General features: G+C 34.3%; 1 protein-coding gene across 7 annotated transcripts in view; it reads right to left on the bottom strand.

Moving 5' to 3' along the window:
* AKT3 (AKT serine/threonine kinase 3) overlaps positions 1-27285 on the bottom strand; it is a 406801-nt gene that overhangs the window by 133362 nt on the left and 246154 nt on the right. For 5 of the 7 annotated variants that reach the window (XM_051993496.1, XM_051993495.1, XM_051993502.1 and 2 more), the window contains one exon: positions 22709-22840. In XM_051993496.1, coding sequence (XP_051849456.1) covers positions 22709-22840 — 132 coding nt within the window. Of the gene's footprint in view, positions 1-22708; positions 22841-23250; positions 23501-27285 lie in introns of those variants that run through there. The other 2 variants (XM_051993500.1, XM_051993501.1) reach the window with 2 other exon arrangements.

The following is a 27285-nucleotide window of genomic DNA, read 5'->3' as shown; positions in this document are numbered from 1 at the left end:
ATCATGATATGTAATAGAGAGATCCTGAGTCCTTAATTTGGACATATAGGAATATTCTGTAATTGGTTTTAGACTACTAACCACAGGGTGAAGAAATGGATTGCTGAGCCAATGTTTGGGTAGATTCAAAAGGCAGTACTAGCCAAAGCAAATCTCTTATTCTTATTCTTTCTTGAATGGCTGCTATTTAGATGAAGACATGCTAGAAGTTTCTGGTAGGGGGATGGGAGGGGTGGGAAAAGGTCTCAGATCATTCCCATATAGGCTGACATTTGTCCTCTTGTTTTTGCCTCTTTGTGATCCCCCCTTCCCCATTTTAATAAAAGAAGTAATAAAGATGGCTATGACTTTCTTTGTAAATTTCAAAAAGAAGCAAAAATAGATGGTATGTCTAGTAGCTGTTAACTTGCTTAATACAATAGGGTTTTATAAATGGATTTATGATTGCATATTAATCAATATGATATAGGTAACTGTAATGCTGGAGAAACCAAGGCAAGATAGAGATTAGAGCTCTTTTAATATTTTATTAATGGAAAGCTTGACTGGGGACAAAATAGGATCTCTTGTCTCAAAGCATTCAGCAGAAAGCAAGGGATTCCAGAAACGTTTATAGGGCTCCAGCAATCAGGGGAATAAAAACAGGATGGGGTTAGAGCACTGGTGAGCGGGATTTCCAGGAACAGATCATAAATTTGGTTCTGACAGGTTGGGGGTACGGAAGGATCATAAATTCTGATAAGTTGGGAGGCAAGGAGCAACTAAGTCTGAGATAGGAGATATGCCCATGTATCTTCAGATAAATCATCTGCATTTTATGACTCTGGAATACTAGTGGTCAGGGCTCCCAGCCCTAATAATCTCCATCCTAATGGGCAGGAAGAGGGGTTGCCACCAGAGAGGCAGCAGAAGAACAATTCAAGGAAACTGAAGTAGAATAATTCAAGGCAACTGAGGCAGAACAATTCAGGGAAACTGAGGCATAACATAATGAATATTCTAAAATTTATATTTATCAGAGCTCAATTTCACTAGCAGATTCTAGCTTGGGAGTCAGAAACAATGCAGCTTAAAAAGATAAATCAATCCTTAATAACACTCTCACAATCATTACAATCCTATATCTGTGTACATTAAGTGAAGCAAATCAAAGACTGCAGAATTTGGTCCCAGCATAAAACTCTGATTAAGAAATGTTCCCACAGGACTTAAGAACACTTGTTTCTCCTGCACTATGGGCTTGCTGTTTAAGCTGGAGTATATTATACGATATAATTGTATTGTAAAGATTGAATTGTAATTTCCTATTGCCGACCCTTCCCACTTATGATTTACATAATATAATTTTTGCCTCTATGGAGCCCTTCTCAAGAGGGCTTGAAGACCACATTCCTCATTCTGAAATTAAATTAAACCACCACTTTTTTGTTGGCACTCCTGTCTCTAGACTGCTATTTTGTCTCTAGCCATTCTCAAATTAGAGACTAGTCCAGTAAAATTATGTTAACAGATCAAAGGCAACTCAAAAAAGTGGCATAATAACTTATCCATTGCCTAAACTGAATTCAGAAGTAAAATTGATGTGGCAAAAGTCACACAGAAAGCGTTTTTAAGTCTAAGCCTATTCTATCCAGGAACCAAGATGATATGGGAGAATCTTCCCTAAGGTATTTGGGAGAAGTATTTTGTAACTTCTGTATATGTGATATTTTCAAAATAAATATCCTGAATTCTGGGGGCTGAGCCAAGATGGAGAAGTACAGCAAGGAACTTTGACCTTTCCCAGTTTCCCTCAAAATCACATGAAACCAAAATTCTGAACATAGTCTGACAGAATGAAACCAATTTCCCCCTCAAGATAGATAAGGACTTCAAAAAGGGCAGTCTCATTGGGGTAAAAGGGGTATTCAGCTCAGCTCAGACGGTGCCTGGGAAAGCCAATGAGAAGGTTGTATAACAGCAGATCAGCAACAGCAGGATCCTTGGTCCTGGTTCAGTAGCAAGAGTAAACCAGTGGGCTTCCAATTCCAGCATGGAAAGTAAACTTCCAGCTCTTGCTTAGTGAGAACAGATGGGACTACCTCCCTATGTTCCAAACCATGAATCAGAGTTGTGTAAGAAGCTTGAGACAACACTCCCTTTACTCCAGGAGCACAGCTCAACCATAAAAGTCACAAAATAGTGAGGGTAAAGAATGAAAGAAAATGATCAAAAAATCAAACAAGAACCTTAGATCAAAGAAAGCTACTATTATGACAGGGAAGTCCAAAATACAAACTTAGGTAAGGACAAAATGCCCACAGGAAAATCTCAAAGAATGATATGAATTGATCTGAGGTTCAAAGAGGCTTCTTGGAAATGATTATAAAAGATTTTAAAAAGGCAAATAAGAGAGCTAGAAGAAAAAATGAGAAAAGAAATGAAATCTTTGCAAAAGAGAGTCAACGGTTTGGAAAAGGAAAAAAAATTGAAGAAAACAACTACTTAAATAGTAGAATAGACCAAATGGAAATAAAGATACAAAAGCTAACTGAGGAAAACCATACATTAAAAATTAGAACAGGGCAAAATGGAAGCTAATGACCTTGTAAGACAGCAAGAATTAGTCAAACAAACTAAAAAGAATGAAAAAATGGAAGAAAATGTAAAATATCTCATTGGCAAAATAGCCAACCTGGAAAATAGATCAAGAACAGACAATTTAAAAATCATTGGCCTACCTAATGGCCATGACCAAAAAGAGAATCGGGATAGTACTGTATAAGAGGTCATTAAGGAAAACTGCCCCAATATTCTAAAATCAAAGGGGGAAATACTCATTGAAAAAATCCATCAATTACCTCTGGAAAGGTGATTACCTTAGGATACCATAAAGACATCCCACAAGGAAAACCCCAAGGAACACTACTGAGACAAAATACCAGAGTGGATTAAAAAACAGAATCCTACACTTGTTTAAAAGAAACATATTTGGTACAGAGAGACACAAACAGAATAAAGGTAAAAGGCTGGTATAGAATTTATTATGTTTCAGTTAAAGCAAAAAAAGCGGGTAGCAATTCTGATCTCAGAAAAAGCAAAATAAAAATAGATCTTATTAAAACAGATGAGGGAAAGTACATCTTGATAAAGGGTAGTGTAAATAATTAAGTAGTAATGATACTAAATACATATGCACCAAATGATAGAGCAGGCAAATTTCTAAAGATTTTAAGCTAGTTACAGGGAGAAATAGACAGCAAAACTATATTCTAGTGAGCAACTTCAACCTTTCCCTTTCAGAATCAGACAAATCTAACCATAAAATAAACAAGAAAGAAACTAGGGAGGTTAATAATAACCTGAACGTGATAGACCTCTGAAGAAAATTGAATAGGGATGGAAAGGAATACACTTTTCTCGGCAATACATGGCACCTTCACAAAAACTGACCAAGTATTAGGGCATCAAAAACCTCACAATCAAATGGAAAAAGGAAAAAAATAATAAACGCTTCCTTCTCAGAACACAATGCAATAAGGGAAAGATAGACTTAAAAACTAATGGGAAATTAAATAATATAATTCTAAAGAATGAGTGGACCAAACAACAAATCACAGAAACAATTCATAATTCTATCCAAAAAAATGACAATAATGAGACAACACACCAAAACTTATGGGATACAGTCAAAGCAGTTCACAGGAGAAATTTTGTATCTCTAAATAGCTACATAAATAAAATAAAGAGGAGATCAATGAATTAGAATGCAACTAAAAAAGCTAGAAAAAGAACAAATTAAAAATCCCCAATACCAAATTAGAAATTCTGAAACACAAAGGAGAGATTAATAAAATATAAACTAAGAAAATTATTGAACTAATAAATAAAACTAAGAGTTGGGTTTATGAAAAAACCAACAAAATAAACCTTTGGTTACTTTGATCAGAAAAAGTAAAGAAAAAACTAAATCGCCAGCATTAAAAATGAAAAGGGTGAATGTACCATCAATGAAAAAAGAAATTAAAGCAATTAATTAGGTGGTATTTTGCCCAACTATATGGTAGGAAGCTTGGCAATCTAACTTAAATGGATGGATATGTACAAAAATATAAATTGCCTAGGTTAATAGAAAAGGAAATAAATTACTCAACTAGACCCATTTTAGAAAAAAAAAATGAACAAGTCATTAAGAAAAAATCAAGGGCCAGATGTATTCACAAGTGAATTCTACCAAACATTAAAAAAAAAAAATCAATTTCAATACTATTTAAACTGTCTAGAAACAAAGGTAAAGAAGTCGTGCCTTCCTTTTATGACATAAATATAGCAATGATACCTAAACCAGGAAGAGCCAAAACAGAGAAAGAAAATTAGACCTACTGTATGAGAATGTGTTCTAATGGAAGTGGATTTCTTTGACAAAGAGATCTAACTCAGTTTCGATCGATCAAGGATAGTCAGAAGCAGCTAAAAAGAACACTGGGAAATGAATGTAAACTGTTTGCATTTTTGTTTTTCTTCCCAGGTTATTTTTTATCTTATGAATCCAATTCTTCCTGTGCAACAAGAGAACTTCGGTTCTGCACACATATATTGTATCTAGGATTTTACGGTGACATATTCAACATATATAGGACTGCTTGCCATCTGGGGGAGGGGGTGGAGGGAAGAAGGGGAAAAGTCAGAACAGAAGTGAGTGCAAGGGATAATGCTGTAAAAAATTACCCTGGCATGGGTTCTGTCAATAAAAAGTTATAATAAAAAAAGAAAGAAAGAAAATTACATTCCAATTTCTTTAATGAATATTGATGCAAAAATTTTGAAAAAAATATTAGCAAAGAAATTACAGCAACTTATCAGCAAGATAATACATGTGACCAAAGAGTATTCATACCAGGAATGCAGGGCTGGTTCAATATTGGGAAAACTATTACCATAATTGACCATATTATTAACAAAACCAACAGAAATCATATTATAACCTCAATAGATGCAGAAAAAAATCTTGACAAAATACAACATCCATGCCTACCAAAAACACTAGAGAGCATAGGCATAAAGGGAACTTTCCTTAGAATAATAAGCAGTATCTATTTAAAACCTACAGCAAGCATTATTTGTAATGGAAAGAAGCTGAATGCATTCCCAATAAGATCAGAGGTGAAACAAGGATGCCCATTGTCATCACTATTATTCAACATTGTACTAGAAATGTTGGCTTTAGCAATAAGAAAAACAAATTAAAGGAGTTAGAACAGACAATGAGGAAACAAAACCATTACTCTTTGCAGATGATATGATGATATATTTAGAGAATACTAGAAAATAATCCAAAAACCCACTGGAAACAATTCACAGCATTAGCCAAATTGCAGGATATAAAATAAACCCACACAAATCATTAGCATTTCTATATGTTACTGTTAAGGCCCATCAGCAAGAGATAGAAAGAGAAATTCCATTTAAAACTACTGTAGACAAAATAAAATACTTGGGAGATCTACCTGCCAAGACAAATTTAAGAACTATGTGAATACAATTACAAAACAGTTCTCACACAATTAAAGTCAGATCTAAACAAATGGAAAAATACCAATTGTTCGTGGCTATGCCTAGCTAAGATAATAAAAATGACAATTCTGCCTAAATTGATCTACTTATTCAGTGTCAAACCAATCAAAGTGCCCAAACTTTACTTAATAACAAAATTCATCTAGAAGATGAATATCAAGAATATCAAGGGAATTAACAGAAAAAAAAAAAAATACGAAGAATGGTGGCTTAGCAGTACCAAACCTGAAACTATATTATAAAGCAGCATTCATTAAAACCGTCTGGTACTACTTAAGAAATAAGAGTGATAGAACAGTGGAATAGATTAAGACACATGAGACAATAATCAAGCCTATAGCAATCTAGTATTTGATAAACCCCCAAACTTCAGCTTCTGGAATAAGAACTCACTATTTGATTAAAATTGCTGGGAAATTAGGAAAATAATATGTCAGAAACTCAGCATAGACCTAGCTCTCACAACTCATATCAAAATAAAGTCAAAATAGATACATGATTTGGTCAAAAAGAATGACTCCATAAACAAATTAGGAAAACAAGGGATATTTATCTATCAGATCTCTTAAGAAGGAAGGAATGTACGACCAAAGAAGAACTAGAGAACATTATGAAAGGTAAAATAGACAACTTTGATTACATACACTTAAAAAGTTTTACACAAACAAAACCAACACAAACAAGATTAAAACAGAAGTAAAACGTTAGGGAAAAAAATCTTTACACACACTTTCTGATAAAGGTCTCATTTCTAAAATATATAAGGAACTATGTCAAATTTATAAGAATATAAGTCATTCCCCAATTGATAAATGGTCAAAGGATATGAATAGACAATTTTCAGATGAAGAAATTGAAGACATCTACATTCATATAAAAATGCTCTAAATAACTATTGATTAGAGAAATGCAAATTTAAACAACTCTAAGGTACCACCTCACACCTCCCTGATTGGCTAAGATGACAAGAAAAGTGAATGATAAATATTGGAGGGGATGTGGGAAAACAGAAGCATTAATGCATTGTTGGTGGACTTGTGAAATGATCCAAGCATTCTGGAGAACAATTTGGAACTATGCCCAAAAAGGTACAAAACTGTGCATATCCTTTGACCAGCAGTGCCATTACTAAGACTATATCCTAAGGAAATCATCAAAGAAGGGAAAGGACTCACATGTACAAACATGTTTGTAATGGCTCTTTTTGGAGTGGCAAGGAACTGGAAATTGAGTGGTTGCCCATCAATTGGAGAATGGCTGAATAAGTTATGGTATAGGAATATTATGGAATATTATTGTTCTATAAGAAACGATCAGCACAATGATTTCACAAAGTCTAGAGAGACTTGCATGAACTGATACTAAATGAAATGAGTAGAACCAGAAGATCATTTTACATGGCAACAGCAAGATTATACAATGATCAATTCTGATGGACATGGCTCTCTTCAATAATGAAATGATTCAGACCAATTCCAATGATATTGTGATGAAGCGATACATCTATATCCAGAAAGAGGACTGTGGGAACTGAATGTGGATCATAACATAGCATTTTCACTCTTTTTGTTGTTTGCTTGAATTTTATTTTCTTTCTCTTTTTTTTTTTTCCTTTTTGATTTGATTTTTCTTGTGCAAGATAATTGTATAAATAGGTATGCATACATTGGAATTAACATATTTTATCATGTTTAACATATATTAGATTATTTGACATCTAGGGGAGGAGGATGGGGAAGGGGAGAAAATTGAAACACAAGGTTTTGCGAGGGTTAATGTTGAAAAATTATCTATGCATGTTTTGAAAATAAAAAGCTTTAATAAAAAAATTAAAATTGAGACTATTACAACAACAAAAAAGAAAAGATTACAAAACAAAATTAAAATGGAGAGTGTTCTACATGATTTTTTGTTTACAGATAATTGTGCTCTCAATATAGATTCTGAAGCCGAGATGCAGTAATTTATCAATCTATTCTCCGCTGCTTTTGCTAGTAATTTTGGAGCATCAATACCAACAAAACATAGATACTCCATTAACCATCATTTGTTGCAAATACAGAAGTTTTGCATGCTATGGATTAGTTCACTTACCTTGGCAGCATACTTTCCAGGGATGTATGTACCCATTAATAATGAGGTTGACACATGTGCATATCTAGTTCAGTGTCTGAGAGATTCCAAAGGAAATTTCCATGTGGGAGAGGCAAGGCTACCAAACTGAAGGTCAATAGAGCTGTTGTACTGACCTCATGAAACCTAGAGAGTATTCCAGTGCCATGTTAGGAAACAACTTGCTTTCCATTTGAATTGTCATAAGAAGATTCTGAAGATCACCTCACAGGTTAAGATACCAGACAATGAAGTCCTTCCTCAAACTAAACTGCCAGGCATTCCAACTCTACTGCAGAGAGCACAACTCCATTGGGCTGGCCACACTGTTGGAATGCCAAATGTGTACTTGCCAAAAAGATTATTTTATGGAGAACTCACACAGAGTAAGTGCTTACAAGATGGTCAGAAATACAAAGATACCCTCGAGGTCTCTCTTAGGAACTTTAGAATTGATTGTATGATATGGGAAACACTGGCACAGGACCACCCAGCTTGGTGTGCCCTCTTCAGGAAAGGTGTTGTGCCTTATGAGCAAAGCTGAATTAAATTAGCTTAGAAGAAATTTGAGAATAGCAAAGTTGGAGAATCCATCCCAAATGTTCACAGGGATTATCTGTGTCGGTCTTGTGGCACAACATTCCAAACTCATATTGATCTGATCAATCATAGTAAGACATACAAACTTGACTGTAACATAGTAATATCATTTTGGTCCTCTTCCTAAATGAAGGGTGACAACATATTTATATTTTTTAAAATCAATTTCTATTTCTTAAGTTATCAATGACAGGTGATAATCTCTTAAATTCTGCAAAAGGATTAACAACATTGATATGGTAAAAAATAAAAGACAATAATATACTTGCTCAGCATTCATCTGATAAAATTAGGATAAAAGTAATGTATTAATATATTTAAAAATAGTTTTCTACCACATTTTATATTTAATCAGAAAAATATTCCTTTAATGCAAATTTTGCATTGCTCTTTTTCACGTAACATTTAGTCACTGCTATGAAGATAAGTTATGGTTAAGATAAAAGAGTAAACACAGATGCCAATAATTTTTAATTGCAATTTAAAAGCAACTTGTCAAAATATAAAGTTAAAAATAAGAGAGACAAAACTTGTTGATTAGAACATTTTGATACTTTTTTGCACACTAATTTATGACTATAAATAAATTGTGCTACATAACCTGAGATAGACATTAAAATGACATATGAATACTTAGAATCTTTGAAAAACTTTAACCACAGATAAAGATGGGATCTATATCAAAAGGCTACTTTTTTCAAATTGCTGATTTTGCAAGGAAAAAAGTCCAGAAGAATGAGGTTTGTTTTTAAAAAAAAAAAAAAGGTATAGTCTTATCTTCCATTCATCTCTAACAGATTCAATTTCATGATTTACTGGGGATCTTTTAGACCCAGCTTGGCACAGTGGAAAGATTTAGAGTTGGAGTAAAGAAGAACTAGATTTGATTACCTCCTCAAATATTCACTTAGTATGTACCCTGAAACAAGTCAATGAACCTCTATCACTCTCAGCTTTCTCATCTGTAAAATGGGGAAAATAAGAGTATCTACACATCAGTGGATTGTAGAGAGAATCAAATCAAGTCAAATCTATGAAAGCTCTCTATAAACTTTGAAGTTCTAAATTAGGATTCGTTTCTGTTGCTCTTACTCTATTAAAAATTTCTAACATGATGGGTTTCATTCTTGTTACCTTTCTTGGACTTCACCTGCGTAAATTTCCACATGCTTCTGTTGCTGTTCTTTTTTCTACACTGTAGTTACTTACTGCCTATGGCAGTTGCTTCCATTGATATACATAAATACTTTTCTCTTTCCTTCTTTTTTTGTTTAAAGCCATTTTGGCTACATTTCTAAGACTCCAGATATTTTTCATCAGCACTCATGTACAATCCAGCTCTGGCCAGGAATCTGTCATTCCCATATTTTTAAAAAGGATTTTCAGAAACTAGTATGGCAGAAACTGGACATTGACCCACCTACCACCATGTACCAAGATAAGGTTGAAATGGGTTCATGATTTAGACATAAAGAGTGACATTATACAGTCAATAACTATAACAATCTAGTGTTTGACAAACCCAAAGACCCCAGCTTGGGAATAAGAATTCACTTTGACAAAAACTGCTGGAAAAATTAGAAATTAGTATGGTAGAAAGTAGGCATTGACCCACACTTAATACCATGCACCAAGATAAGGTCAAAATAGGTTCATGATCTAGGCATAAAGAATGAGATTATAAATAAATTAGAAGAACATAGGATAGTTTACCTCTCAGATTTGTGGAAGAGGAAGGAATTTATGACCAAAGAAGAACTAGAGATCATTATTGATCACAAAATAGAAAATTTTGATTGTATCAAGTTAAAAAGTTTTTGTACAAACAAAACTAATGCAGGCAAGATTAGAATGGAAGCAATAAAGTGGAAAAATATTTTTACAGTCAAAGGTTCTGATAAAGACCTCATTTCCAAAATATATAGAGAATTGACTCTAATTTATAAGAAATCAATTCTTATCTATCTATTCCCCAATTAATAAATGGTCAAAGGACATGAACAGATAATTTTCAGATGAAGAAATTGAAACTATTTCTAGTGATATGAAAAGATGCTCCAAATCATTACTGATCAGAGAAATGCAAATTAAGACAAATCTGAGATACCACTACTCAGATTGGCTAAGATAACAGGAAAAGATAATGAGGAATGTTGGAAAGGATGTGGGAAAACTGAGACATTTATATATTACTGGTGGAATTGTGAACAGATTCAACCATTCTGGACAGCAACTGGGAACTATGCTCAAAAAGTTATCAAACCCTTTGATCCAGCAGTGTTACTACTGGGCTTATATCCCAAAGAAATCTTAAAGGAGGGAAAGGGACCTGTATGTGCAAAAATGTTTGTGGTAGCCCTTTTTTGTAGTGGCTAGAAACTGGAAATTGAATGGATGCCCATCAATTGGAGAATGGCTGAATAAATTATGGTATATGAATGTTATGGAATATTATTGTTCTGTAAGAAATGACCAGCAAGATGATTTCAGAGAGACCTGGAGAGACTTATATGAACTGATGCTAAGTGAAATGAGCAGAATCAAGAGGTCATTATACATGACAATAACAATATTATATGATAATCAATTCTGATGGACGTGGCTCTTTCCAACAATGAAATTATTTAGGTTAGTTTCAATAATCTCGTGATGAAAAGAGCCATCTACACCCACAGAGAACACTGTGGGAATTTAACGTGGATCATAACAAAACATTCTCATTCTTTTTGTTGTTGTTTGCATTTTATTTTCTTATACATTTTATTTCCTTTTTGATCTGATGTTTCTTGTGCAGCAAGATAATTGTACAAATATATTTACATATATTGGATTTAAAATATATTTTAACATGTATAACATATATTGGATTATTTGCCACCTAGGGTAGGAGATGGGGGGAAGGATGGGAAAATTTGGAACACAAGGTTATGCAAGGATCAATGTTGAAAAATTATCCATGCATATGTGTTGAAAATAAAAAGGTTTTATTAAAAAAAATATATATATATATAAATGAAATAAAAAGGCTTTTCACTTAACAAATCTACTTTTGTTTTCATATCTTTGATTACCAGCAACAGTACAATTCTTTCATAATTGATCATCCAGACTAAAATCTTCTCCTTTCTAATTTATGCTGCACATAGCTAGTAAACTGATCATTCTTAAATTATAGGTCCTATCACTTTAATATTCTATTAAAAGAGCTCAATTTGCCTCCTTATCTCTCTAGAATCAAATCAAACTCTTCTGCTTCATATTAAAAGTCTTTCAGAATGTTGCTTCAGCCTGTTTTTTAAGAGTTTCTATACAACATTTCCCTGTACATACTCATGGTGGTGGTTCTCAAAGTGTGCATCAGAACACACATTCAGAAGAAGATAGCAAAGATAAAATTCCTATATCCAAAGCCTCAAAGAAAAATACGAGTTAGCCTCAGGGCACAGAGGAGCTCAAAAAGGATTTGAAAGTAAGTAAGAGAGATAGAGAAAAAATTTGAAAGAGAAAGAGAGTAACATAAGTAAATCATGGGGGAAAAAAAGTCAGCATATTGGTAAAGGAGTCACAAAAATGCTGAAGACACTAATAGTTTAAGCAGAATTTACTGAAAAATATTTTCATTTAAAGAACAGAATTGGCCAAATGGAAAAGAAAAACACAAAACTTCACAAAAGAAAATAATTCCTTAAAATCATAATTGAGAAAGTATGACTCTGTGGAGTCATCAAAAAAACAATAAAACAAAACCAAAAGAAAAAAAAAAGATAATGAAATATTTCATTAGAAAAACAAGTGATGTAGAAAATAAATCCAGAAGAGATAATTTAATTTAAAAAGTATAATGCCCAGACAGTCCTTTTCAGGACATTACCAAGGAAAACTGCCATGATATTCTAGAATCAGAGGGTAAAGTAGAAATTGAAAGAACCCATCAATCACCTCCTGAAAGAGATCCCAAAATAAAAACACCCAGGAACATCATAGTTAAATTGTAGAACTCTCAGGCCAAGAAGAAAATATTGCAAACTGTCAAAAAGAAACAATTCAAGTATTGTGGAGCTATAGCCAGGATGACACATTTTGCAGCTTCTATATTAAAAATCAAAGAACTTGAAATATGATATTCCCTAGCGAAAAGGAAGTAGGATACAACCAAGTATCACCCACCCAAAAACTGATTCAGTGAAAGAGTCCTTTCAAGTACTCCTGATGAAAAGACCAGAGCTGAAGAGAAATTTTTTTTTCCAAATACAAGACTCAAGAGAAGCAAAAAAAAAAAAAAAAAAAAAAAAAGTAATTAAGAAAGGGAATTAATAAGAGACTTAATAAGGATAAACTCTTTATATTCCTATGATGATATCTGCAACTCATAACAACTTTCTCTTTATTAGGACAGTTAAATGGAGATAAAAACAGAAGCATAGGTATGATTTGAACATGATAGGATGATATCTTTAAAAAAAATACAATTAAGGGGTGAGAAAGAAGAATGTACTGAGGAAATGGGAAAGGGAAACATAGTACAATAAGATAAAGTTATTTCCAATAAAAGAGGCAATGATGTTCTTTTACAATAGAAAGGAAGTCTAGGTGGGTGGCAGCAAACACTTGATCCTTACTCTCTGAATTGGCTCAAAGAGGGAATAAAATACTCTTCTGAGAAGGAACAGGATGAAAAGAGCGAGAACAGAATAAGTTGAGGGGAAAGCATAGAGGTAAATAGGTTGCAATTATAACTGTGAAACAATTTTTGAGGCAAGTTTCTTTGGAAAAGGCCTTCTCTCTCAGATATGTAGAAAATTTGTAAAAAAAATTAGAGCCATCTCCCAATTGACAAATGATGAAAAAACAGGAACAGCCATTTTTTCAGATGAAGTAATCAAAGCTACCTATAACCACTTTTTCATAATTAAAACAATTCTCAAATACTACTTTCATACCTATTAGATTGGCTAATAAGGGATGAAAAAGGAAAATGACATGTTAGAGAAGATGTGGGAAAACTGAAAACACAAATGCACATTGGTGGAGTAATGCATGGACTCAACATTATGTTGAATTCGAAATTCATAAGTTGGAAATACATCTAAATATTTATCGTAGTGTTTTTTCTGGTGACAAAAAATGAAAATTGAGGGGATGTGCAACAATTAGAGGATAGCTAAACAATTTATGGTATATGTTTGCAGAGGAATACTATTGTGTTATAAAAAATGATGAGTTAGATGCTTAGAAAAATCTGTGAAGACTTATAGGAATCAATATAAAGTGAAATAAATATAACCAGGAAAACATTCTACATAGTAGCAACAGTAATATGATCAACTGTGAATGATTTAGCTATTCTGAGCAATACAATGATGTAAATAAAACAACTCTGAAGGACTTATGATAAAAAATGCTCTTCCTACTCAGACAAAGAACTGATGATCTCACTAAAGACTTTTTTTTTGCTTTATTTTATTTGGGTTTTTATTTTAGTCTTATGTTTTCTTTTACAACATGACTAACAGAAATATGTTCTGCCTGATTACACATGTATAATCTGTATCAAATTGCTTGCCTTTTCAATTGGAGGAGGGGGTATGTGAAAAGAGGAAGAGAATTTGGAACTCAATTTTTAAAATGAATGTTGAAAACTGCTTTTAAATATAATTTTTGTTTTTGTATCCCTAGGACCTAGAACAATCCCTGACACATAGAAAGCACTTAACAAATGTTTGATGATTGACTTGTTGATGAGAACATCTAATAGGGACTTCAGTTTGGAGACCAAGATTTTCTAAGTTTAGTAATGTTTTTTTGATACCTTTTAGCATTATTATTTGTGCTTATGTGAATCAAAAGAAATTTATATTGTGGGAATCTATGAGCATTAGAAGTTACTGAAGTTATTGTCATCATGGCTTGGAGATATACAAATATACAAATACTCCCAAACAGATGCATGCCACAGGAAGATAGCCACCCTTTTCACTGTCATGTTGATGACAGTAATTGAGCTGCTTCAAAACTTCTAAAGTAAGAAGCCACAAACCACCACAAGTCTAGCTTTCTACTCTTTGAGAAGGAGAAGGAGCTTCGTTGGGAGTTACATGAAACCGGGAAGATCAGCAGTCAAAATGAAAGAGAGATAGCATTTCATGTGTAGAGGAGCTAGGAAGACCACCCAGAGATGAGAGGTGAAGTATCTTGTTTGTAAATTAGTCAGGAGGCCAGTATCACTAGATGGAAGAGTATATGTCAGGGAGTAAGGTATAAGAATGTTGGAAAAATGGCAGGCAGGGAGTCGGTAATTGTAATATTCTCTCTAAAATGTAATGTTCTCTGTTGAAGTTTTCCTGGGTCTTTGGAGGCAGCCTTCGTTTCAGTTCAGTTATCACCCCAAATGCAGCCAAGTGTTAAAAGTCCAAATCCTTTATTGTCTCCTTCAAAGTCTTGTCTCCTTCACTTGGGGCTCAGCTAGTTTTCTGGAGGCCTTCCTCTCTCCTTGGTTCCAAGAGCTTGAGCTCCCACCTGCCTTCTCTGGCTTCTGAATCTCCCTGAATCCAAAGGTTTGTGCTTCAGCCTGCAGCCACCACAAAGGTGGACGATGGAATGAATCTGTCTCAGCCTCCAAGAGCTTCTAGTGCACTTGTCCTTTCTGGCCCTGAGAGCTCCTTGCTTATATGTTCCACACTGAGTACAAACCAATCATTATATCACTAGGAAACCATTATTTGTTGTAAGATTAAATCAATCATACTGAACCATGCTAAACTAGATAGCCATTGTCTCCTCCATTCCACTTAGTTCCTTGTTTCAAGTTCTGGCCCATAACATCTTCTTGTAGGATTAAATCAATCATACTGAACAGTGCTAAATTAGATAACTATTGTCTCTATCAATTCCACTGACTTAGTACCTTGTAAGAATCTTTTGTTTCAAGTTCAGAGTTCTGGCCCATAACATCTCCCGCTTTCTTTTGTTTTTAGAACACAGGTGGTTATGACTTCCCCGACTTCTCACGAAAGTGAGAACCCCAAAAGAGGAGGTGATCACGCCTTCCCTGACTGCTCAAAAAAGGGATGAAAACACCATAAAAGGAGGTGGTCACGCCCTCTCTGACATCTCAGGAAGGGAGATGAAAACACCAAAGGAAATGGGAAATCAAATCAGATCAGCTGGTCTCTGAAGGGTCTCACTCTTAAACAGGTGTACATAAATCCATCAATATGGGAGGAATTGCACATAATTACATAAATTACATAAGCACATAGCAATATAACACAGGCCAGTAGTGATGTAACAAATAACATGAATCATACATGTCCATGACTCCTAGAGATAGTCCAAAAGAAATCTATTGTCCATTACTTCATATGCCAGGAATCCAATAATTCCTGCAAGTTTTGAAGTCCTGCAATACTCTTATTATGTGTTGGGGAGTCCAATGATTTCTGATGGTTTTCAAGTCCTGTAACAGTCTTTATCAACAATTTTTCATCTCAGGGAATCCAACGATTCCTGCTAGTTTTAAAGTTCTTTAACAGTCTCATTATCACCCATGCTCTTTCAGTGTCAGATGTTTTTTAAATCTTCTCCTCTGTTTTGAGTTTTTTCTCTTTTTCCTGTCTCTCTCCAGGTACTCATTGGCACCTATCTGATTCCTTTTCCATTTGTAGAGATACAAGCAAACCCTTTCTCCCAAGCAGCTAACCTATCTAGTCCCTTCTATTTACCACTTTCTAAATCTCTTCTCATCACCTAGCAGTTACATTGGAGCTGTTTAGTGTGTTGAAGCTGCTTGAACTGTACACTGCCCTTCTGTTGGATTAAAAAGCCTTCTCTCCAATTGTAATCTCTTTCTCCCATTCGATTGCTTTTTTGCTGATTGATCATATCAGAGTCCTGAACTTCTAAAAGTGTAACCTTGGCTGACATCATGCCCCACCTGTCTTTTATTTGGTCTTCGAGCTGGGCCCTGCCTCTCATTTCCCCGGGTCAATCTACACTCTGAGACCCAGGAGAAACCCTTGTGGCATTTTGGATATAGGGTTTTGGGTCTTCTCTCACCCTGTCCTCTTACTCTATTTCTTTGCCTACACTGGGCTCTCAGACGTCCTATTTTTCTACAATGAAAACGCTAGCAATTTTCTCTAGACATCCCTTATCAAGAAGGACCCTGTCTTCACACGTTCATCACAGCATCTTATGATCTCCTCTAAAGGAGCATCTTTGTGTAGTCCCCATATAATTCTTCTGCAAACCTCATTAGCATTTTCCTTAGCCAGTTGTGAGATCATTATTCTTATAGCTGCATTTTCTCCAATAGTTCTTGTGACAGCTATTTGCAAATGTCCCACAAAATCTGCAAAGGGTTCATTGGGACCTTGCCCTAATTTTGTGAAGGCTTCCCCTCTATCTTTCCTTGGGAGAGTGCCCCAAGCTTTTGTTGCAGCAGTAGCAATTTTCTCATATGTGGTTATGGGGCAATTAATCTGTGCTGAATTTTCTGCATACTGACCTTCATCTGCTAGTTATAGTAGTAGTAGTAGTAGTAGTAGTAGTAGTAGTAGTAGTAGTAGTAGTAGTAGTAGTTGTCGTCATCATCAAAGGTGACCTGTATATTAATTCCTGTTTGCCTATTTTGTTGGGCTTGTACCCTACAAAGTTCACTATATTCTGAAAGCCACAAGTTTTGTCCAGCTTCTAAACTTGTCCTTGCTATGGATTTCTAGTCACTAGGGGTTAAAATTTCATAAGCCAAAGTCTCTAGTAACATCTTAACATAAGATAATAGAGCCCCATAATAAGAGCAACCCTTTTTCAAATCCTTAATTTTTTTCCAGATCAAAAGGAATGTATTTTCTCCATTGTTGACCTGAAGAGTCAAGCTCTTCAATCACAGGGTATGCATTTATTAAATCAGATATATCCTGTCCTTTTTTTTTTTGCCTTAACTGGTGACTTTTGTAATCTTGTCATAGACTGCTTCATAGGTGGTGCTGATTGTGTCACTGCCTCTTCTCCTTCTCCTTCTCCCTCCATCCATGAAGGATTAATTGAAGGAAGTAGGTCAGGGGATGAGGAATGATCTAATTTCTCCTGCTGTGAAGTACCACACTCAGAATTGTACTCAACTCCATTCTTATCTGATTCTTCATCCTTTTTACCTAGTTTAATCTGGATCCTCCCTCTCCTGCTCTTTCTTCTTTTTCCTTATTCTATAACTTATATAATATCCTAAAGCCAGTTATATTAAATTATATGTATAAAGTGTTTCCTTGGAAATTGAGTCATGTCATTATCACTGTAGTATTGACATAGTTGCTCTCCTACTAATTTCCACTCATCTAGATTCAATTTTTTTCCCTTAGAGAACCAAGGAGATGTGTATTTTACTGTTTCTAAAAGTTCAATGATCTGCTCCCAAGTTAAAATCAAACCTTGATTTTTTATCAGTCTGACCAAGCTTTTGACACTTTTTCCTTCTGGGAGAGAAATCTCTTTTCTAACCATTTGTCCCATTTTAGCTGAAATATTACTTTTACCCCTAAACAAAGTTTCCTTGTCTATTTTTGTACTCCCCCTAATTTCTGGGTCATAGATGAAGGTTCTTGGTCCCACGTTCTGGCGCCAAAATGTAATATTCTCTTTAAAATGTAATGTGCTCTATTGAGGTTTTCTTGGGGTCTCTGGAAGTAGCCTTTATTTTAGTTCAGTAATCACCACAAGTGCAGCCAGGTGTTAAAAATCCAAATCCTTTATTGCCTCCTTCAAAGTCTTGTTTCTTTCACTTGGGGCTCAGCTAGTTTTTTGGAGGCCTTCCCCTCTCCTTGGTTCCAAGAACTTGAGCTCCCACCTGCCTTCTCTGGCTCCTGAATCTCCCTGAATCCAAAGGTTTGTGCTTCAGCCTGCAACCACCACAAAGTTGGACGATGGAATGAATCTGTCTCAGCCTCCAAGAGCTTCTAGTACACTTGTCCTTTCTGGCTCTAAGAGCTTCTTGATTATATGCTGTACACTGAGTAAAAACCAATCATTATATCACTAGGAAACCATTATTTGTTGTAGGATTAAATCAATTCTAAACTAGATTTAAACATTGTCTCCTCAATTCCACTTAGTATCTTGTTTCAAGTTCTGGCCCATAACATTTCCTTGTAGGATTAAATCAATCATACTGAACCATAGTAAATTAGATAACTATTATCTATCAATTCCACTGACTTAGTACTTTGTAAGAATCCTTTGTTTCAAGTTCAGAGTTCTGGCCTAACAGGTAATGAAGGACTGAAAGCCAAACAGAACATTTTGTATTTGCTCTTAGAATCAAGAAGAACTCACTGAACATTACTGAGTAGGGTAACTGATATGACTGGACCTACTCTTTAGGACAATCTTTTTCCTGGCTAAATGGAGGATGGACTGCAGTAGGAAGAGATTTAAAGCAGGGCTATTATAATAATCAAGATGTGAAGTGATGAAGACATGCTAGCCTAAGGGACTGAGAATGTGTTGTTGTTCCTTATTGAAATATAGAAGGTAGGAGGGAAAGATTTAGGGGTAAAGATAATGAGTCCAGTTTTGGACAAACTGAGTTTAAGAGGTGTACTGGACATCCAGTCCAAGAAGTTTGAAAGGAAGTTGAAGATGTAAGATTGGAAGTCAGCAGAAAGATTGGGGCAAGATAGGTGGAGTGGAGAATCATTGGCATAGAAGCAGTAATTAAATCCACAGGAGCTGAAGAGATCACTAAGTGAAATAATATAGAAGAGAATGTAGCACAGGCTTAGAATCCTGACGGTCTCCAAAATTAACAATGTTAACATGTTGAAAACTACTCATATATTCTACTTTATTATCTTATTAACATTTTGGCTTTACTTACTAAATTGTCTTCTCAATTTTCCTGTTCTTCTCTGTGTCCTACTTGTTCAGTCATTTCAGTCATGTCTGACTCTTCATGACCCCATTTGGGGTTTTCTTAGCAAAGATACTAGGATGGTGTAGTGTTCTCTGGCTCAGTTTTGAGGATTCTGGGGCAGCCTTCGTTTCAGTTCAGTAATCATCACAAGAACAGCCAGGTGTTAAAGTCCAAATCCTTTACTGTCTGTCTCCTTCAAAGTCCTATCTCCTTGACTGGGGCTTCAGCTAGTTTTCTGGAGGCCTTCTGGAGTCTTGGTTTTAGTGGAAAAATGAAGGAGGAGAGACTGCCCCCAAGACAGTGTGAGATGAAGTGAATGAATCTCTCTGAGTCCAAAGGTTTGTGCTTTAGCCTCCAGGCCTCATAAAGGTGGACGATGGAATGAATCTGCCTCAGCCTTTGCTGACTGTTATATACTCCATTATCATAAGTATGAATCTTGTGGAACTATATTAAGTACTAAGTACATGTATTGAATTAGAGAACTATTAAGTCAATTCCACTGACTTAACACCTTGTAAGAATCCTTGTTTTAGAGTTCTGACCCATAACAGGATGGTATATTATTTCTTTCTTTAGTTCATTTTATAGATGAGGAAATGGAAGCAAACAAGGTTCAGTGACACAGAAACTATCTGAGACCACATCTGAAGTCACAAAAAGTTATCTTCCTGATCCTAATCCCATCCCATCTGTCCACTGTGCCACTTAGCTTTCTCTTCTACCATGTTTCTTTTGTAAATAGATTTTTATTGAACATTTGCTTCATATACTTAAGTCCCTCCTGAGAGAGGCACAAGTCTCACCAGAGATCCATTCCTTGTAACAAAGAACTTTTTAAAAAATGAAGGGGGAATAAATCAGCAAAATTGATGATTATGAAAATCTGAAATTACACACAATGTTCTACACTTCTGGACCTCCCATCTCTGCAAAAGAGAAGGAAGGGTGTTCTTATATGTCTACTCTGAGACCATACTTGTCCTTTATAATTCTGCAATATTTAATTTGAATTATTTTGTGATTACTGTTCTGGTTGTAATCATTGTATATATTATTTCCTTGGCTCTGATTACTTCACTTGATATCAGTTTCATACAATCTTCTTTGTACTCAGGATGCTTGTAGTTTCTTATGAGACAATAATATCCCACTACATTCATGTAGCTCTATTTATCTAGTCATTTCCCAATAACTGGGTTTCTACCTGCAAGCACTTCTTTGCTACTATAAAAAGTGTTATTATGAATATTTTGTTGCATATGGAGCTTTTCTTTTTGTCAGTGACCTCATGCCTAGCACTGAATTCTTTGGGAAAAATAATACAGACATCTTACACCCATTTCCAAGTTCATCCTATGATATTTCTTTATCTGATCATAATCTGCTGTCATTCCACCTTCCCAGATGCCTTGTAATCCCAAATCCTGTTTGGTTTTGGTCCTCATTGTGATCCCTCAATCTCTTGCTTCTTTCCAAGAATGTCAATACTATACTCTCCTTCTTTTCTTATACTGACCTCTTGGCAAACTAGCTCAGCTCCACATTGTTCTCTTATCGCAAGTCGTTTACTTCTGATTCTGTCATTTTGATCTTACCCTGACAAACCTCAGCCTTAGATTACTCCCACCAGATGTTACCTTTGTTTCTGCTCATAGGCTGCTGAACAAAGTTGCAAAAAATAATAAAACCCTGTTTAGTGGATCCACTATAAATGAACTTTACATAATATTAATTATATCCTAGCTATAGCAAAGTGATGTTGTCTTTCTAAATTGACTCACTTTCACACTCAACATCATGCCGTTTGTAAGCCTTTTATCATTCCTTAAATCTGACTCTCCCCTCCCCAAGCCTCTCAGTTGAGAACCTGTCTTACATTTGACTGAAAATATTGGAGTTATTTTGCTGAGAGCTCCTTTATCTGTACTGTTCATCTCACACATGATAATGATAATAGCTAACATTTATAAAAGGCTCAAAATGTGCCAGGTACTATACTAAAGACTATACAAGTATTCTATTTTGATCCTTACAACAATCCTAGGAGGTTATGTGCCTTTATTACTCCCATATTATAGATGAGGAAACTAACACAGGCAGAGGTTAGGTAAGTTTTCCAGGATCACACAGCTAGTAACTCCAGGTCTCGCACTCTACCCAGTGCACTTATGCAAAAGCATCTCAATTCTATATAATTAAAATGATCTATTTTATCTTTTGTAGTTGCTTCCATCCAACTGGATTAAGAATTTATCATCTAGCTATGGCCCAGAGAAATTTGTAATCGACTTCTTTTGTAACATATTTATGGTATGGTTCTTAATATATGTTATGTTACCCTTTAAATCTCCTCTTTTACAGTTTCTTTTTCACTTCAAGACATTCTCCTTCTCCTTTTTTCTAAACAAACTTTTCCCACAGCAACTGAAAGGAAAAAGCATCCTACAGTAGTAGATTGTCAAACAATTACAGGGGGATGGGTACTTATATGCATTGATGGTCTGGAACAATGAAAAAAAAAAAGAAATGAGGGGCAAGTAGGAAAACATTAGCTGTCTATTAAACATTAATAGTGATCCATTGAGTTAGATCAAAGAGTTAACACTTAATGGCTTATTTCTCTCAAGGAGTCTTCTACTTCCTGAAAGCACTTGGGCTTACAAAGGCAGTAAACATGGAGCAGGTTTATTTACATCAGGAAAGAACAATGGCCTCAAATATACTGACTTATACATAATGGACAATAAGATGTACTAAAGCTGGAACAGATGTGGGAATCAAGATGAGATACAGTTTGATGCAAGGAATGGAAGCAAATATTCCATGTCAAGACATAATGTACAATGACTGAAAGGCAGAATTTTTGGTAAGAATGGAAATCATTTCTCCGTAACACAAAAACAAGTAGAATGGGTATCTACTGATAAGGGTATTAAATTTTATTTAAAATAAAATAAATCTGTACTAACAGACAGGTACCAGAATAATTAAGAAGATGCTTTATTAAGAAGTTTTAAATTTGACATAGTCATCAGGGGAGCTCAGAAGGCTATGCAATGGAATGTCAATGCCTACTAATAACCTTTCCTTACAAGCCCAAGAATCTACACCCTTTAATATATGTTGTGGTCACTTGTGAAATTTTCTTTAAAATGATCATTTTTTTGTGTCTTCCTTATCAGGCCATAAATTTGCCAAATAATTCCAATCATAGCATGTTGAATTTGTATTATATCGAAATCAGAATGTCAGTGCTTTTTAATGCAAAATATTTTTAGTGTTATAAGTGCAATAAGTTACACAAAAAATAATGTTGCATTTTTGACATATTTAAATCAAAACCACTATTCTCTAAAAATATAATTAGTTATATTGTTATTATGTATCTTCCAAATTATAAAGTAAATATTAAAAATCAGATTTTACTTTAATAGAAGCACAATTTTATCTATTGCATGATAGTGAGTACAATTTTCTATTTCACAGGATTCCTGAAAACAAATTATTTAATGGAAGGGGAAAATAACTTACCTTTGCAATAATTACTTCTTTCTTCAAAATCTTCATAGCATAATATTTTCCACTTGCCTTCTCTCGAACCAAAATCACTTTCCCAAAAGTGCCTTTACCCAATAGTTTCAAATAGTCAAAGTCATTCATTGTCTGGAAACGGACAAATGAAAAATGAATAATGAAAAATGAGTAATGAATGGTTCGTAGAATTATCAAGGAATTGAAATATATTTTTAAAACCTCTTTTTTTATAGATATGTCTGGAGAAGTCTTAAATTTTTCTTAACATCACATAAAAAAGGCACAGATAACAAATAGATACTTAAATATAAAACTAAATTCAAACTATTTTCAGACTACTAAATATTGACGTTCTAATATTTTATAACTAAGAGAGCAAAATATGATTTAAACCTCAAATTATTATTTAGAGATTTTAAAAATATGGTTCCAACTTTTGAATTCAGTATAAACTCATATTACTTTTCTTCATATACTTTGGGTTCAGCCAAAAAGTATACTTGTTGTTTCCCACACATGACATCTTATCTCCTACTCACATACATATGAAAATGCTGCCTCTCATCCTCTGGAAAACATTCCCTCCTTTCCTCTTAAAATCTCTAGCATTCTTTTAGGCCCCATTCAAAGCTACTTCCTACAGTAGGAAGCCATCCTAATTCCCTCAGTTGTCACTGTTCTCCCCTCTCTTGCTTTATATGTACTTTATCTTTGATGAGTCATCTGGGTATGTCACATTTTTTCTTAGTAAGTTCTTTGATGTAGAGCCTGTTTCATTTTTGTCTTTATATCTTCTGATAACAGTGTCCACTATATACCAGATGCTTGTTATATTTTTTTTTAAATAAATGAATGAAGCTTTATTTGAGGAAAAAGCTACATTTTGACCAATGGACATATATACTAATAAAAATACCATGTTGGATTTTATGGAGGCAGCTGGATGGTACAATGGATCAGAGCACTAGGCCTGGAGCCAGGAAAATCTGAGTTCAAATCAGACCTCAGAAATATACTAGCTATGTGTTTCTGTACAAGTCCTTTTAATTCTTGGTTCCCTACCTGTAAAATGGGGATAATAATAGCAATTAACTTCCAGTTATTGTGAAAATCAAATGAGATAATAATAAAACACTTATAGCACAGTGCCTGGTACAACGTAAGGGCTACATAAACATTACCAATTATTATTATTATTATTATAATTGTGGAGAGGGCATAAAAAAGTCTAAAACAATTCCAAGGGTCGCATGCAGGCATACATGTGTGTCTAAACAACTAAAATATATGCTAAAAGCCAAATGAGCAATTCAATATTAGTCATATTTAGACAGTTTGGGAAAATTTTCAAAAAGAGGTTATGGTAACACTTGAGCTTTTCTATATTTTAAAAACATACAAGATTTTGATAGAGAGGTTAAGTAAATAGAATTCCAGTTGAGTACCTACATGAAAATGGAAATGCAAGAGAACTATTTAGGTAAACAGTGAGAATAATTTTGGGGAACATGAAAGATTAAAGTGTAAGAATGAGAAAAGTTTGAAAAGGAAACCAGAGACTGAACTATGAAAGGCTTTGAATGAAAGGCTAAGTGAGGTACTTGGACTTTATCTTACAGTTAATAGGATATTTGTTTTGTCTTCTCATTTTTTCTTTTACTTTATTTTTACCTTTATTACTAGTCTAGTAGACAATTCTTAAATATTATATTTTGTATCTTCTACATTCCCAATAGGTAGTTCCATAAAATGTCTTATACAATAGCAGTCAAAAATTTTTGTTAATGATAAATATCATTGATTGTGAATATATATTTTTGTAGTGCAAGGGAGAAATAGCTATTTGTTTAATGACCATGCCCAATTTCTAAATGATAATTAAAAATGGATATCTAAACATCTAATGTAGTTAAAAGAAGACCATCATTTAACTAGGCATTTTTCTTTGTATAGGGTGAATCTGAGTTTCTCTAGAAATGTATCATTCCGCAAGATGAAATCAATTCACACTACACTCACTGCACCTAGTGTCCCTCCCTCCTTCTGTTTGGTGAGACTAGGAGTGGACATCTTAGCGTTTCTCTCAATCACTTTGCCCTGAAGTAGGCACCCAAAAAATTCACCATATTATTTCCTACCTGGCTTATCTCTTGAATTTTATGATCTCCAGGAACTCAATCTGATTTTTAACTCACACCTTCTCAAATTATTTCCCACTATAGCCACATGCTTCATCATGCCTCCATTTAAGCACCTTGAGGGCAAGAACTATCTTGTGGGGTTGTTTGTTGTTTTTTGTTTTATTTTATATCTAGCATTCAACACAGTGTCTGGCACACAGTAAACCTTAATATATATTTACTGACTCTAACTTCTTGATTTTACTATAGGTCAAACTGGTCTAAAAGAGACATCCCAGGAAATGGGCCAGAAGTTTCTGTGTAATTTCTAGGAATTCCAAGAACATGGTGAAACAATAATTGTACAGTGGCAGATATGAGGAACTCCTTGGTTCCTTCCACCTAAGTGGTGGCTAAGAGTCTCAAATGTTGCCAAAATATGAAGTCATCATGTCCATAATATAGTCACAAATTTCCAGGAGGGTTCTAGGCTTATGCTCCTTAAGATATCCTCAATGGAACAATCCAACTTCTTTAAATACTTTTATTCTCATTTTTAAACAAAGATTAAGAAATTATGCATAATTACACAGATAATATTCTCAACACATTAGATCTCCACTTCATTTGTTATTTGAAAGCACTATAAAAATGATGTCTATTATATGTTCACATCAAAGATTTATTATTACATTCTGATCTAATTCATAGACTGAATATGACAATCTCTAAATTTCTTTGAATTCACAAAGGTGAAATAATTTTGAGATATGTTATTTTGCCATAAGAGCTATAATTCTTAGGTATAATAAGGTAAAAAGAAAATATGACAGGCTTAATTTTGAATTTTACAGCTTCTGTCAATTTGATTGTCAACCTCTTTTGTGATATGCATTTTGCATAGCAATAAATATTAGTAAAAACACACACACACACACACACACACACACACACACACACAAACCTAGTGACAAAGTCAGAAACAGACTTCAGATCTATTTTGACAAAACTCTTCAGAATATTTAAAAAGTATCACTGTTACCAAATGCTCATTTTCTGCCAAAATTACAAACTATTTGTCCAGGATTTACAATCTGAATATAACTTGATATGGTATTCTAGCCACTGCTTAGGTAAAGCTTTTCCTTTGTGTAGGGTGTCCAAGAACAAGACAAAAACATATTTAAATTGAGAGAGTAAAAACTGCCTTTTAAATAAGCCTTTAAGAATTCATTATTAAAATTCCACTTTATTAAGCTATATGTCTTGATACGCCAAAGACTTATTTCTAATATTCTATATCCTTTATATTCTTTTGACATTTCCTAGTCAAAGAAAGCACATATTCCATTTAAAAGTATAAAAGAAAAAGAAAAGGCACAATTAGAAGAAGAAAAATAAGACCTAAAATTAGGTTACAGAATTAAATATATATTCAGAGTAGTTTAATTCAAACTCTATTGCAAATAAATAATTTTATCTTTGTTTTTAGGCAAAGAAAACAAGATATCACTTAGGATACTTCAGCAAAGTTGTCCAAAAAAAAATTATATATCCCAAACTCTGTAATTAATAATTTTATAAGTAGATTATGTCATAATGGAGAACTCTTGGATCATTTCTCAGCCAATGCAGAATAGACTAGGTTAGAGAAGACCTGCAGTGATAATTCAGTTCTGTCAAGCAATAACCCCAGACAAGCCTCCTGTTTGTCAGAAATTACCAAGGCAAACATACCACAGCAACATTTTCAACAATTTCATGAGTATACTTACTTAAAGCAAATACTCTCATAATTACATTAAGTATTAAAACTCTTCTCATCTAATCCAAACTCCTTTTTTAACAGGTGAAGAAAATGAGACACAGAGTGATGAAATAACATGCTCAACATCCAAAAAGTAAAAACATGGCAAAAGTATATGTAAATTCAAATTCTCTAACTCCAAGTCCAGTAGATTATCATACTAGCATTATTGCCTGGCACATAGTAGAATGGTATAAGAAATAGAAACTTGTTTGATTCTGAATAGAACACATTTTCAAAGCCCCAACCTTAATCACAGAGATATTCAAAGAAAAACTGTGTTGTGAATTGTTTGGAAATGATAAATAGAAGATATCAGAATTAAGAGTAATTAGGAAGTTCCTAAAGAAAAGTGAATTTTAGCTGGAAGTTGAAGTCCAGAAAAGATAGGTGGTGGAGATGAGGAGAGAGAGCACTCCACACTTAGAAAAAGCCCAAAAAAATACTTGGAGTTGGGAGGTGAAGAGTCTTGCTGAAGAAACAATAAAATCCCTTTTCTCCTCTGATGGTCACCACTCCAATGCAAACTCTCTCATCACCTCATGCCTAGAATACAGCCTTAGCGTGATGATGGTTCTACCTGCCTCAGTATTCTCCCCATTCCAATCCAGCTCTATTCAACCAGGAAAGTGATTTTTTCCTAAAGC

The sequence above is a fragment of the Antechinus flavipes genome, chromosome 4 (assembly GCF_016432865.1).
Source record: "Antechinus flavipes isolate AdamAnt ecotype Samford, QLD, Australia chromosome 4, AdamAnt_v2, whole genome shotgun sequence".
Classification (NCBI taxonomy): Eukaryota; Metazoa; Chordata; class Mammalia; order Dasyuromorphia; family Dasyuridae; genus Antechinus; species Antechinus flavipes.
Note: the sequence above shows the minus strand (reverse complement) of the source record. Positions and strands in the feature narration are given on the sequence as shown.